The sequence below is a fragment of the Schistocerca piceifrons genome, chromosome 4, assembly GCF_021461385.2.
Source record: "Schistocerca piceifrons isolate TAMUIC-IGC-003096 chromosome 4, iqSchPice1.1, whole genome shotgun sequence".
Classification (NCBI taxonomy): domain Eukaryota; kingdom Metazoa; phylum Arthropoda; class Insecta; order Orthoptera; family Acrididae; genus Schistocerca; species Schistocerca piceifrons.
The window spans coordinates 616,406,049-616,421,912 of NC_060141.1; the positions used below are offsets into that span (position 1 = coordinate 616,406,049).

Below are 15,864 nucleotides of genomic sequence, written 5' to 3' on the forward strand. Positions count from 1 at the left end.
ATTTCCTCATGTCCATTAGGATGTCTTCCAATAACTGCAGCAGCAGTGTACCTTAGGACCATTAGGTACTTAATGTATTTAGATTCCCATCAGTAATATTGGGACCATTGATGCTGTCTTGAAAAACATGCACCAAACATAGGTAGATCAAGAGCATTGTTTTTATCTGCTGCTTGAAATCAGCATGGATTTTCAGCTCACGATTAGTGCATATTGTGAATATTGAGTTGCATATATTTTGTGAAAGATGCTTCTTCCTCAAACAACATTAACATTGATATGTTGCATCACTTTACACTTTTTGTACGAGGGCTGTTCAACAAAGAATGATCACAATTTTATTATGGTCATAATTTCTTGCGATAAACTTTAATCTTGTGATATTCTGTTAGCTTAGTGTGTGACAAACACACTGTAGTAATTTCATTGTTGGGACTCTTGGTTTCTGCCTGTGACAGGCAGGCTAGGTCATATATGTTCAGTATCGCCTACCGCTGCAATGGAGGTAACACGCAAGGAACAATATGCGTCTTTGAAATTCTGCTTGAGTCTCAACAGATATTCATCTGAGACTATGCAATGTTACAGAAGGCCTATGGAGAGTTTGTTCTTCCCTACAGCACAGCTCAAAGGTGGTTTAGAATGTTTAAAGATTGGAGACAATCAATATCAAAGGAAGGTGGACCCAGTGCTCCAGTTACTGCTCTTGTGGAAGAAAACATGAACGCTGCTGTTGTCATGGTTGTAGAGGATTGACGAATTATGTTAAGATCACTTTCTGAAATACTGAACATTTCATTGGTTGCCACCTACACACTGGTGACAGAAAAATTACACATGACACATGTTTGTGCATGATGGGTTCCAAGACTTCTGATTCCCGAACAAAAGGACATTTGCTTGCAGGTCTGCATGCGGTTAAAATTGATGTTAGAGGAAGATTGGTAGTTTCTTTCAAATGTAATCACGCTGATGAAACTTGGCTACATCATTTTGATTCTGAGAGCAAACAGCAAAACGCAGTGTGGAAATTTCCTTCATCACCAACCCCCCAAAAAGCAAAAGTGGTTGCTTCTGCTGGGAAAGTTATGGTCATCTCATTCTTTGATATTGATGGAATGGTTTATCAACATGTTGTACCTGCACACACATCAGTAACTGGACAATACTACAGGGATGTCCTGAAAACGTTGCAAGGCCATATCAGGCACAAAAGACGAAATTTCTGTGAAGCAGGCTGGAAGCTGCACCACGATAATGTGCGGCCGCATATTGCCAATGTTGTTGCTATCTTGCAAAAATCATTTAAGTGCATCCCTCAACTTCATTACAGACAAGTGCATCGCATTCATGGGAGACTACTTTGAGGAGGACCATCAAAATTATGAGGATGAGTTAATAGTATGTTGTCAAAAAAAAAAAAATAAAAAAATTATCGCTCTTTATTGAACAGCCCTCGTAGATAATGTTTAGTGAGCTGTAACCAATTTTGAAAGTTTTCGCCATGAGGCTATAGATGCAGTGAAATACAAAGAGGATGCAATTTGACACAATGTAGTGTACACAGAACACTCGTTTAGTTGATCCCTCTCATTCTTCTGAGATGCCCCTTAATGACATTTGTATTGTGTTACTTCTGCTGAAACATTAGTTTCATTTCTTTCATCAGCTGCTCGTATTTCCTTAGTGTATTTTATTCTCTACACTTCCAGTTTGTAGGACCTTTTTTTTTTTTTTTTTTTTTTTTTTTTAAAAAAATCATGTTTGCAAAGACAGATTGTGAGAGCTTGGCATGATCTGGATACTCTTCAGCCTACAACAACATTACTGCTCTAATGGATTTGGTGATATTTACCATAAACGATATTGACTTTTTGACTGTCACGTACATTGCGGATGTCTCAATAGTGTCTCAATGTCTCAATGAGTGAGTTATCTGATTACTACGACAGCAGAACACAGATTGATTGGCTTCAGGCACACTGGTAAACACAAGAACCATACCCGAATTGTGTGTTTGCTATTTGGTATAACAGAAAGTCCAGGTTAGAATGTCAACAATATCACGAAAAGAATCTACTGCTACTCACCGTAAAGGTACATGTCGACTTGCATACATGCACAATGAAAAGACTGTTAGACTCTGAGCTTTCAGCCATAGCCTTTTTCCACAGAAGCAAGCAAAACTCGTATAGCCAGATGGAGAAAGCAGTCATATATGAGTGAGGTGTGTTTGCTTGTATGAATATGTATATGTGTGTTTTCGTTTCTGCAGGAGGCATTGGCTCAGTGTGGAACTGTCTTTTCCTTGTGCCTGTCTGCAACGTATTGTGTCATATTTACGGTGAGTAACAATCTATCCTGGCGTGCACATGAGGGTTTTTTAGGCTAGGCAGTAGTGCGAGGTGTCCTGATGAACACTCATCAGTCGACGTGCAGGCGGGGAAGTGAGGACGCGCTCAGTGTAAAGACACTTCAGCTATCAAGATATTAGCAGTAAAGTTCCTGAATTTACTGCCCTCCAGGAAGCGTGTGGCATGCAAATTATTCTCGGGACTGAGACCTGGCTGAACCCTGAGATAGGAAGTACTGAAATATTTAGTGAGGGTTGGAACGCGTATCGGAAAGACAGATTAGATACCGTAGGAGATGGTGTCTTCATTGCAATTGACAAAAATATTGCGTCTACTGAGGTCAAAGTAAAGTGTGATTGTGGAGTTATCTGGACATGTTTAACAGGGCTAGGAGAAATAAAATTAATTTTTGGGTGTTATGACCGGCCACCAGGTTCCACTGTGACAGTTCTAGAATCATTCGAAGGGAGTCTACACTCTGTATCGCAGAAGTATCCGGATCACGCTATATTAGTCGGAGGCGACTTCAACCTACCTAGTATAGACTGGGATGTCTATGGATTCATTACAGGTGGTACAGACAAGCCAACGTGTGAATTACTTTTGAACACATTATCCAAAAACTGTCTTGAGCAGCTAAATCGACAGCCAACACGTAATGGAAATTTTTTAGATCTGTTAGCTACGAACAGACCAGACCTCATTGACTGTGTCAGTGTTGAGACAGGAATTAGTGGTCATGATGTTGTCATTACGACTATGGTTACGAAAGTTAAAAAGTCTGTCAAGAAGGCTAGGAGAGTATCCTTACTAGAAAGAACAGATAAGCAGTTGTTAGCATCCCACTTAGTAAATGAATCAACTTCATTTACTTCCGGTATGATGGACGTGGAAGAATTATGGGCAAATTTTAAACACATTGTAAATCACACATTGGACAAGTATGTGCCGAAAAAGTGGGTTACGGATGGAAAAGACCCACCGTGGTTTAACAGAGCAATTTGGAGAATGCTCAGGAAGCAGAGACAGTTGCACTCACGGTACATGAGAGATCGGGAGAATGAGGACAGGCAGAAGTTAGTAGAGATTCGTGCTGCTGTATAAAGAGCGATGCGCGAAGCATACAACCACTACCACCGTCATACCTTAGCAAAAGATCTTGCTGAAAACCCAAGAAAATTCTGGTCTTATGTAAAATCGGTAAGCGGGTCGAAGGCTTCCTTCCAGTCGCTCACTTATCAGTCTGGCCTGGCAACGGAAGACAGCAAAATGAAAGCTGAAATTTTAAATTTAGCATTTGAGAAATCTTTCACGCAGGAGGATCGTACAAATATACCGCTGTTTGAGTCTCGTACAGATTCCCGTATGGAGGACGTAGTGATAGACATCCCTGGGGTTGTGAAGCAGCTGAATGGGTTGAAAATAAATAAATCACCAGGTCCTGATGGAATTCCAATTCAGTTTTACAGAGAATACTCTACTGCCTTGGCTCCTTACTTAGCTTGCATTTATCATGAACTTCTTGCCTAATGTAAAGTCCTGAGCGACTGGAAAAAAGCGTAGGTGACACCTGTGTATAAGAAGGGTAGAAGGACGGAGCCTCAAAATTACAGACCAATATCCTTAACATCGGTTTGTTGCAGGATTCTCGAACATATTCTCAGTTCGAATATAATGAATTTCCTTGAGACAGAGAAGTTGCTGTCCGTGCACCAGCACGGCTTTAGAAAGCATCACTCCTGTGAAACGCAACTCGCCCTTTTTTCACAAGATATCTTGCAAACCATGGATGAAGGGTATCAGACGGCTGCCATATTCCTTGACTTCCGGAAAGCGTTTGACTCGGTGCCCCGCTGCAGACTCCTAACTAAGGTAAGAGCATATGGGTTTGGTTCCCAAATATGTGAGTGGCTCGAAGACTTGTTAAGTAATAGAACCCAGTATGTTGTCCTCGATGGTGAGTGTTCATTGGAGGTGAAGGTATCATCTGGAGTGCCCCAGGGAAGTGTGGTAGGTCCGCTGTTGTTTTCTGAATGTGTGGCTGTTTGCTGATGATGCTGTGGTGTATGGGAAGGTATCGTCGTTGAGTGACTGTAGGAGGATACAAGATGACTTGGACAGGATTTGTGATTGGTGTAAAGAATGGCAGCTAACTCTAAATATAGATAAATGTAAATTATTGCAGAGGAATAGGAAAAAGAATCCCATAATGTTTGAATACTCCATTAGCAGTGTAGCGCTTGACACAGTCACGTCTATTAAATATTTGGGCATAACATTGCAGAGCGATATGAAGTAGGACAAGCATGTAATGGCAGTTGTGGGGAAGGCGGATAGTCATCTTCGGTTCATTGGTAGAATTTTGGGAAGATGTGGGTCATCTGTAAAGGAGACCGCTTATAAAACACTAATACGACCTATTCTTGAGTACTGCTTGAGTGTTTGGGATCCCTATCAGGTCGGATTGAGGGAGGACATAGAAGCAATTCAGAGGTGGGCTGCAAGATTTATTACTGGTAGGTTTGATCATCACGCGAGTGTTATGGAAATGCTTCAGGAACTCGGTTGGGAGGCTCTAGAGGAAAGGAGGCGTTCTTTTTGTGAATCGCTACTGAGGAAATTTAGAGAACCAGCATTTGAGGCTGGCTGCAGTACAGTTTTAGTGCCGCCAACTTATATTTCGTGGAAAGACCACAAAGGTAAGAGAGATTAGGACTCGTACAGAGGCATATAGGCAGTCATTTTTCCCTCGTTCTGTTTGGGAGTGGAATAGGGAGAGAAGATGCTAGTTGTGGTACGAGGTACTCTCCGTCACGCACCGTATGGTGGATTGCGGAGTATGTATGTAGATGTAGATCCTTGTGGAGCCCCTTCTCCTGACAGGCGGGACTGTGGTTTCCGGCACTACACTTCCAGTTTGTAGAACTTTTTTTTTTTTTTAAAATAATGTTTAAAAAGACAGATTGTGACTGCTTGGCACGATCTGGATACTCTTCAGCCTACGCCGACATTACTGCTCTAGTTGATTTGGTGACATTTACCATAAACGCTATTGACTTTTTGACTGTCACGTACATTGCAGATGTCTCAATAGCTTTATGAGTGAGTTATCTGATTACTACGACAGCAGAACACAGATTGATTGGTTTCAGGCACATTGGTCAACACAAGAACCATACCTGAATTGTGTGTTTGCTATTTGGTATAGCAGAAAGTCCAGGTTAGAATGTCAACAATATCACGAAAAGAATCGACTGCTACTCACCGTAAAGATACAGGTCGAGTTGCATACATGCACAGTAAAAACACCGTTAGGCTCTGAGCTTTCAGCCATAGCCTTTTTCCACAGAAGCAAGCAAAACTCGTATAGCCAGATGGAGAAAGCAGTCGTATATGAGTGAAGTGTGTTTGCTTGTATGAATATGTATGTGTGTGTTTTTGTTTTTGCAGGAGGCTTTGGCCGAAAGCTCAGTGTGGAAATGTCTTTCCTTTGTACCTGTCTGCAACGTATTGTGTCATATTTATGGTGAGTAACAATCTATCCTTGTGGAGCCCTTTGTCCTGACAGGCGGGACTGTGGTTTCTGGCACTGTTATTTTGATACTGTTTGGTCAAGTCCCATACATATTAAAACGCCGACATTCTCTTAAGAGTTTCTTTCAAATGCCAGAGAAAAATGTATATAGCACCATTAGAGAGGGGAAAAAAATCCTTATTGTCCTAATTCGGCAACTAGGAATGATAAAAATTATCGCGAACATCAGGAAATTTCCCGTATTGTCCATTCTAACTTGGTGAAACCCTACATTTATTCATTGTGGATACATTTAGGGTTATCTATCGTGGCAACCTCATGCTTTATACTTCATAATTGATACGGAATGTTCGGTTTGGTATTAACTGCAAGATTTATTGTAATCATACAACTGATAGACTGTAAAATAATGCAAGAATCCATCTTTATTATAACTTTAGCAGCAGTGTGGATATAAAAATGGTGCTGGTGGTGCTTTTACTGTAAATTACAGTATTCTGTATTCGTGGCGTTATAACATTCTATAGTTTCTAAAAAGCAGATCTTTAATTCAATCAAATAAAAAATAACAGTAACAACAAGTATAAAAACTGTTGGTGACTTATTTTAACATAGCAAATATTCATCCCACATTGATCATATCTTTGTACTAGTGAACCTGGAAACGCTCTGTAATTGGAAAATGTGTTTGGGAATTAGATGTACATCTTAAACTTCTTGCTCGCTCCCCCCCCCCCCCCCCCCCCTCCCCTTGTCCATCTCCTCTTCCATCCATCTGTCCTCCCACCCCTTCATCTGTCCCCCCCCCCCCCCTCTCTCTCTCTCTCTCTCTCTCTCTCTCTGTGTGTGTGTGTGTGTGTGTGTGTGTGTGTGTGTGTGTGTGTGTACACACGCACGCCACATCCACACCTGCCCCTCCATCCTCCTACCCCTCTCTATGACTGTGAGCCTTGTATGTTATTGCAAATGAAACTTTTATTGGGAAATGCAGTTGCTTAAAATGAATGGGTAAATTTGTTGGGATCGTCAGTTGTACAGGGTTTGAGAGAGAGACTTCTCCAGCTGCTGGATCTGTGATGATAGAAGCTTCATTGCTGCATTGCTGGTGTTTCGCATAGTTTTAATCTGTGAATGGGTAGGATTAGCAAGTTTTGGAGTTCGGGGAGATTTACATTCCATGGTAGTATTCTAATCATTAGCTGATAAGCCATAGATACACCTTCCCTGTTTTCTGTAAAACTGATAACAAGAAAGAAAACAAATCAGTGTATTGTCATATATATAATTTTTGTTTGATATATTTAAGGAGAAAGATTGTATATATGTGAGAAACAATTTGTCTAAATGTTTACATGCCCTGCTGTTGTAGTTGAAACTGACTTCAAGAAAGAGAATGAAATGGCACATGTTCACAGCAGTTTCTTTCCCGGAGTCAGTTTAACAGAAAACATATAAATTGTTGTTTGAAAAAAAATGTTACAAAATTTTTGAGAATTTTGAGAACAATGTTTCCCCTTTATACATTATATGCATATTAATGTATTAGATGTGTATTTATATGTTGCGTATATTATAAAATAAACTACGTGTGAGATTTTCATATTATCTCTCTCACTAGGCCCAAACTCTTAGACCTACAGAAAAAGTAAACAGTACCTTTTTGCAGGAAACTAAGGTAATTAAATTTTGTACTGGGATACTTTTTTTTTAGAGGCTATAGTTTTTGAATTATTCGAAAAAACTGTACAAGAGTGACCTTCAGTCACAGCCTCATTCCACACTTAACCCCCAACGGCCAAGATTTGTAGTGTGTTGTTCATGGCACTCTCTCCTAACATTGTACAAAAATTTGCAACTGTACAAATTATTTCCCACGTTTGAGCTTCTTTGGTCTTCATTAACTGACCTTGCTATAACACCAGCGTAGTTCAACAGTTACAGATTGTAAAATTGATCTTAGTGTAAATTTTACCTAACAATTTTGTGTATTTTTAACACCATAAAATAAACAATTACATCATTGTATTTTTTAGTTCTTCTGACTCTGAAACTGCTGTGCGTGTAAGAGCTAAGTTTAGATGGAATTGTCTGTGTAATTAGTGTAGCATAATATTTAAAGAAGTTGATTTTCTCTCATTACGCTTTGGGGCACGTTTAAATTATAATGTTAATTAAATAGCCAACTATGAAGGTGGCATAATAGACTAGTCAATAGAGACCAAGAAAGGTTGAATATCAGGACTAGTTTGTGTAACTGGAAATTTTTGTACAGTGGAAGGAGAGAGAGCCATGAACAACATACTAGAAATCCTGACCAATGGAGGCTGACTGTGGGAATGGGGCTGCGTTTGAAGGTCACTTTTGTACTTTTTTCTTTAATAACTTGAAGACTATGGCCTGTAGTGAAAAAGTATCCCAATACAAAGTTTAACTACATTAAATTTCCTACAAAAAGGTCCTGTTCACATTTTCCATAGGACTACTAGTTTGCACGTAGCGAGTGAGAGAATCGTATGCTTCACAGTAAAAAGAGGTTGGCCAGATGGTTCCACTACTCAGATTAAAATAACTTATTGGGTTGACTGTTCAGTGTGTGACCAGCCATCAGCCAGTCACAATTCTTTCTTGAGCATCACATAGTGGATGTGTTCACTGCTTTGTAGGTTGTCCCCCAATCACTGCTATCATTCAATCACAAAGTGACTTCATTGAGCTGTAATAGTCTTATTGTAAGCATGTTGTGCTCCTATCAGTGTGACAACTCCATCTGGAGGGTTCACTTTTTCTGACATGGTCCAGTCTGCAATACAAATGCTACTGATGGTGCCAGTATGGATATAAAAAAAAAAGGGGCAGTCCTGTGTCCTTTATCTCGCCCCATCGAAACGTCATATGTGTAGAGAGAGAATGTGCAATAAGGTAAAGTTATGTGGAGCCCATTAAAAGGTATAGAAATCAGTGATAACTTTCAGATCATCATTCTGTCTACAAAGAGATGGACTAAAATGAGCAATTTACTGTCTTTCTCATCTGCATTTACACCACTGCACCTTGTGCCTAGTCGCCAATATCCCTGTACTTGCCCCATGTGCAAATAGAGGCATACATGTATGTGCATGCATCTCTCTCAGCATGTGCATATAAGTGATGCCATTCACACATAGTATGTGCATGCATCTCTCTCAGCATGTGCATATAAGTGATGCCATTCACACATAGTATGTGCATGCATCTCTCTCAGCATGCGCATATAAGTGATGCCATTCACACCTAGAGAGAAGTGCACACACACTACTCCAATGATCAAACTACAGCTGCAGGTTAAATTTGCATGTATGGCTGGACAATGGGCAGTTGTTTAGTTTACCAGAAACAGCCAGGTGTGCTGGCAATGAGCCCCAGTGAGGCTGCAGCATAAACATGGGCTTTGGCCACCTACTATTACTTACAGGCTTACTGGAGGGACAAAACCCTTTGTATATTCTTAACATGTAACGAATACCTCAAGATAATATAACTATGCATATTTTATTTATCTTGCAAAATGTGCTATTATAATGGTTAATTATAAATACGAGAAAAAATTATATTTAGAAAAAAGTAACAATCATGATATCAATATGCTTGTTGAGTCCTTCGGTTTATATTACGAATACAAAGTTTTGCTTGACATGGGATTTTGTAAACAGAAGCATTGGCAAGAGTATCAGATGTCTGGGTATTTTGTTGTTGCTCCGATGAATTCAGTTTGCTGGCTAAGCCAGAGGTGTTAGGTGCTAAAATTTGTTTGTGAATCAGAGAGAGGAGAAGTTTCTGCTATAGATAAAAGAAGCACAGGACATTAAATGTTGTGTTTTCACTTCCATTTGCAAATCAAAACTTACTTTATTGATGCACATTTCTGCTTGAGACTTTGAGTTAAATTTTTTTTTTTTCAGGAATATATTCTTCAAAGTAAGGCGATCATCTTTCATGAAACTTTGATTCCCTGAGCACAGTAGGGTAAGGGCCACATCATTTGCAGAGTTGCAAGTCACCAGTTACTCTGAGCTATCATTTTAGACAGCCCTGATAAACTGTAACAATGTGTTTCATCATATATTTTTCAAGAGTAAACCTGGAACTATTGTTATCAAATATATGGGGTTCCATTTCCTTACTTGTCTTCCTCTTCTGTGTCAGACCATTGATAGTGGAGGAAAATGCTGAATACAGAGACATTAAATCAGTGATGATAAGGTTAGGTCTGATGTTTCAAGTTCTTGCTATCAAGGACAGTTACCCCAGTTTGAAGTTCCAGTGAAAGATATCTGCTGCATAGAAATCTAACATCATCCCAGTGCATCTTATGCATACAGAAAGTTGAACAGATGTGAACCCACCTTTAAGATTCAGGTCAACTCTGCTATAACTATGGTACATTTTAAATGATGAAAATATCAAATGCTATATTCACTTGCAGGCCCAGAATATGTTAATGATTGCTGAGATCCTTCTCAGTTAGTCTCATATTCCAAAAAGTTGCAACAAATGAATATAGCAACAAACAAATTCTGTGAGAGATGGGATCTGAATCTAACAATACTTTTCTGAAATTCATTTTAACCTGTCAAGAGTTAGGCAAACATCCCAATATTTCTTGCAGTTGTTCTCATCATGACAAAACATTTACCAGCTCTATAATTGTTGGAGTTGAATAGCTCAAATTTTCTTTTGTCCTTTTAGAATAAGTGTCCTTTTTGCAATGTGTAACTTGCTGAAGTTGTACGTAAAATTATAAACATGGTATATTTTTATAATCAGTACTGCGCACATTGTAATATCATTGGCTACTGGGAAGGATTCCAGATATTTCATATTATTCTCTAGTAATTTTTTGTACTGTGAAGAATACATTCGTATTAGCTTGTGAGTCAAGGGTACACTTCACAACTTAATTGTTCTTTATTTTCATTACTCTTGAAACTTATATTAATGAGACCTATCCTTTTTTTAGGCAAAACAAGCCAAGATGATGTGTGCTATGTCGTTGCTAAATATGACTATGCAGCTCAAGGAGCGCAGGAACTGGATCTTAGAAAGAATGAACGCTACCTGCTGTTGGATGATTCAAAACACTGGTGGAGAGTTCAGAATGCTCGAAATCAAGCGGGATATGTGCCAAGCAATTATGTCAAGAAGGAAAAACCATCACTGTTTGACAGGTATGCTTTGAATAATATTGTTTTTGCAGTGTTCTTCTCCGTCATACTTTAAATGTACTTTGGCATTTTTAAAGAAATTGTATAGCACTGAGGAAGTCACTTGTCGGAACATATTGCATACCTTAATATTCAGAACTTCAACTGTTCTCACATTCACTGCTGGAAAAATTTCTCTGAAATCTGTTTAGAGTACTTGTGTTTCTGAGGACACTTATGTGAAACATAATCAGATTTTATCTTCTCTCTCTCTAGTCTGTTTTTCCTAAATGCTCTAACTTGTATCACTTTTATTTACTGTAAACTTTGTCCGTATAAATGCCACTATTGAACACTACTTCTCCCAATCTACTACTGACTCCAGACTGACTACCTCATTCCTTGTACACCTAACTATATCCTCATGTCCTGTCCTGTCCTCTTCTGTCCTGTCCTATCCTATCTAAAGCCAGGCGATCTTTGGAAGCAGTTAAATCTTTTACCAGCCGTGCTGTAACTTACGCACAGCTTTGGCATGACCATCAACCAGTTACCCTCCTGAATAAATAGCCACTGCCAAACTGTGGCCAAGAGCAGAATTTGTCACTCTGTCTTGCTTGACTTCAATGGCTGCTTCACAACTGTTATATGCATCCTTTCCCACACCATCTCCAAGTACCAGTTTCACTGAACTGCATTGGTGGGAATCGTCCTTACAGTACATCCTCGGACCCTGCAAGCCAGGTGGGCAGGGTATCCTCTAATTCCTGTTTCACACTCGCCTCACTCCACCTCTTGTCGTCATACTGCCCCCTCACCCACTTCACTCATACTACACCTTCAACCACTAACAACAATCTTTGTCTTTATTTTACCTCCCCCTTCTAATCTACTCTTGTTTATGCCTCCTTTGTCCCCTTAGTCACTCCACCCAGTATCACATGGCAGCTAAGCAACATCATCAGTACAATGTAGGTCAGTAAAATGAAGCTAAACAGGTGCACACAATTTTTTTTCTTTTCCTATGCCACCTGTATTAGTTAGGTTTGAAGAACATTGTTCAAAAGTTTATCTAAATTTTCAGTCTCAGTTATATGCCTATCAACCTCTCAATTCCTTCTTGCCTTTACCGTCATTAATTTTCATTGTTAAATGTTGATTTGTTTGGTGTGAACTTTGAGTTAAACAAAAAACAACTCTAAAAGATAGTTTATAGTTTTGTGTTCCTCATTTCTGAAAATGTTATCACAGCTTATGATTTTGAGTATCAATCGTAATAAGTGGACACTGCTATTAACAGATTTGTTCTTGAAGAACCTTATGGTTCATTCCTTCCACATTGTGTGAGCTGTATTTTGTAATAAATCGGAGCTCTTTTGTGTTTCTGTCATTATTGAGATGAAAATTGCGTACATTATTAGTTTTTCTCCCTTGTAAATACAGATACTGACCTGTGAACTTAAAATGGGAACATCTTTTAGAAAGGAAATATACAGAGTTTCTACAAAAGTTCTTCTTATATCCTTACTACTATCCCATTGCAGTATTAGTAGATAATGTTTACTCTACTCTGATGCCAATAACAGTCATTATTTTCCCGATGATCAATCTACTGTTGGGTGTAGCAGTTTATCGGGCAAGAATTAAATTTAACTTGGCCCTTAACCCTCCCTGATGAAGAAACCATTAGGCCTGAAAGCTAAGCAGTGTGTTACTTGTACTAGTTTCTAATGGCAGTTCTATACATTTTGCCGTCCAAATGTAAGTACTCACCAGCAATTCTGTCTCATAATTTATTAAGAATTAAGTTTACTCTATTGTAGATCATTATACTATGAACTCTTTGTGTTTTTTGTGTATTTTTTATCCCCCCCCCCCAATTAATTTATTCACAATGCTAGATCACAAATGTGTTATATCATGTATTAACAAAAATAATCAGTTTTTGAAAACCTAATGTAATTGTATGGATAAAAAACTTACTTTCCAAACGGTGGCAGGAGAACACACATATAAAAGGCATGACATATGCAAGCTTTTGGAGCCAGTGGCTCCTTCTTCTGGCAGAAGGATTGAAGGTGAAGGAACTAGGGTGAAGGTAAAGGACTGGTGAGGTTTAGGAAAAGGGGTGGAATTCAGAAAAGTCACCCAGAACCCTAGGGCAGGGGAGACTTACCGGATGTATGAGTCTTTCCTTCTCGTCCTGTCTGGTAAGTTTCTCCTGATCCAGGATTGTGGATGACTTTTCCGAACTCTACCCCTTTTCCACCTTTTCTTACATCTCACAAGTCCTTTTCCTTCAGCTCTCTACCTGCCCTTTCAAACATTCTGCCAGGAGCCACTGGCTCCAAAAGCTTGCATACGTAGTACCTCCTGCCAGTTCCTATATCATTTCCAGAAGGAACTAATTTTGCCCCCTGATTTAAATAAAATAGTAAACCTTTAACATGGAATGAGAGCAAAGGTGACCTGATTTCTGTTTGAATAATGTGTGTGTGTGTGGTTTTTTTTTATTAGTGTGTTTTCTCACCCTGTTTCTTAAAGAGGAACTAAACCAAGAGTGTGCTGAATCATGTACTCTGTAAAAAATGAAAATACTCCCATGGAATATTATGCAAATAATTTAGGAGTAAAAGTAAGAACTTACCGAACAGTAGAGTTGTTGAGTCAAATAATTCGCAGCTTTCAGATTATTCTTTTTTGAGCTGGAGCATACTCATGGAGGCACCACCCACAACCTACTCTGTAAACAGATTTCCTGTGCCATGTCCTTATCCCCTCCCCCCTTCACCCACTCCTCCCACCATCCCCAAGAACCAGGTTCAAAGGAGCATCCCCCTCATCACCCTGGACTGGAACAACTAAACAATATCCTTCGCCAGGGCTTTCATTGTCCCTCATCATGCCCTGAAATGAGGGACATCCGACCCAAGATCCTTCCCACTCCTCTTAAAGTGATGTTCCGTTGCCCATTTTAGTACAGTGCCCCATAACAAGAAATAGAAGTCTAGAGTGTGCACAGGAAACTTTATTGGTTCCACATGTTCTGTCACTGCCATTATATGTATTGTCTTCCCTTACCCTCCATTCTGGTAAGTCTCCCCTAACTCGGTGTTCTGGGTGACTTTTCTGAACTCTCCCCATGTCTTAAATCTCAGCAGTCCTTTTCTTTCACCACTTTTCCTTCCCCTTCATCTCTTCTGCCAGAAGAAGGAACCACTGGCTCCAAAATATTCCAAATTTCAGTACCTTAATGTGTGTGTGCTCCTGCTGCCCCTTGGTAGTAGATTTTTATCTGTACAATTACCTGATAAATTTTGATTCAAGTAACGGAAAATCCAGGATGGAATTTAACAATGTTATGAAAAGGAAAGTCACTACTCACCATATAGCAGAGATGCTGAGTCGCAGATAGGCATAACAAAACAACTGTCACAAATAAAGCTTTTGGCCATTAGGGCCTTTGTGAACAACACACACACACACACACACACACACACACACACAACTGCAGTCTCAAGCGAGCAGCAGCACCAGTGCATGATGGGTGTGGCAACTGGGTGGGGATAAGGAGGAGGCTGGGGTGGAGAGGGAGAGGGATAGTATGGTGGGAGTGGTGGACAGTGAAGGGAAGTGCTGCAGGTTAGACGGAGGACAGGAGAGAGGGGGCGGAGGGAGGGGGGGGGGGGGGACATGGAAGTAGTGGAAGAGGAGAGAAGTAAAAAGACTGGGTGTGATGGTAGAATGATGGCTGTGCAGTGTTGGAATGGGAACAGGGAAGGGGCTGGATGTATGAGGACAGTGACTAACAAAGGTTGAGACCAGGAGGGTTACAGGAACATAGGATGTGTTGCAGGGAACGTTCCCACCTGCACAATTCAGAGAAGCTGGTGTTGGTGGGAAGGATCCATATACCACAGGCCTTGACTGTGACTGCGACTGCTCCCAGCACTACACAGCCTTCATTCCACCATCACACCCAGTATTTTTACTTTTATCCTTTCTCGCTACTCCCTCACCTCTCTCGTGCCCCTCCTCTCCCCTGCCCTCCAACTGCCTTGCAGAACTTCACTGTCAGACACCCGCACCATACTATCCCTCCCCCTCCCCACCCTAGCCTCCTCCTTACCCCACCCAGTCACCACGCCCATCATGCGCTGGTGCTGCTGCTCGCAGTGTGGTCAGTTGTCTAGCGATTTTCCTTTTCATAATATTGATTCAAGTAAAATTGCACACCCCTAAAATGCTACCCATATATCCCATCTGACACACAACTATCACCTGTTATTCACAGAATTGCACTGCATGGTCTGAGTCAGCCTCGCCTAGTTTCTGTACTTTCCTTCTTTTCAGAATTTGCCACATGCTACTAGTGCTTGCACCACTCTTACACAAAGCTTGCCTTGAAGGTTTTTGTGCTGAATTCCAACACCACGTTAGAGGATTCATCACTTGTAATCATGCGAGATTGCCACAATCAGTCTTGATGCACATCAAAAACTGTTGCGTGTATTTCAAATTTGTCTTACAGACATTCAGTTATTAAACTTTTTAGTGAATTAGTCCCAAACTTAATGTTAACAGTCTCTGAACAACAGCAACATTCTCAAACTTCCAGTAATGTTCCTTAAAGATTAAAGGTATGTCTCCTGTTTTTATGGTAATTGTCTGCCACTGGCTGGTTTTTCTATAACAGTTCAGTGTATGTACATTTATTTATGCTTCTTGTGAAAATCAGTCATTTGCTACTAAATACAAGACATATGATACAAAAAAATCTTTTGACAATGTTATG

The 15,864-nt window shown here is 40.0% G+C and overlaps 1 protein-coding gene across 4 annotated transcripts in view; it reads left to right on the forward strand.

The window, feature by feature from the left end:
• LOC124795118 (cytoplasmic protein NCK1) overlaps positions 1-15,864 on the forward strand; it is a 76,006-nt gene that overhangs the window by 54,131 nt on the left and 6,011 nt on the right. For all 4 annotated transcript variants that reach the window (XM_047258975.1, XM_047258977.1, XM_047258976.1 and 1 more), the window contains one exon: positions 10,886-11,093. In XM_047258975.1, the coding sequence (XP_047114931.1) occupies positions 10,886-11,093 (208 nt within the window). The remainder of the gene's footprint in view (positions 1-10,885; positions 11,094-15,864) is intronic.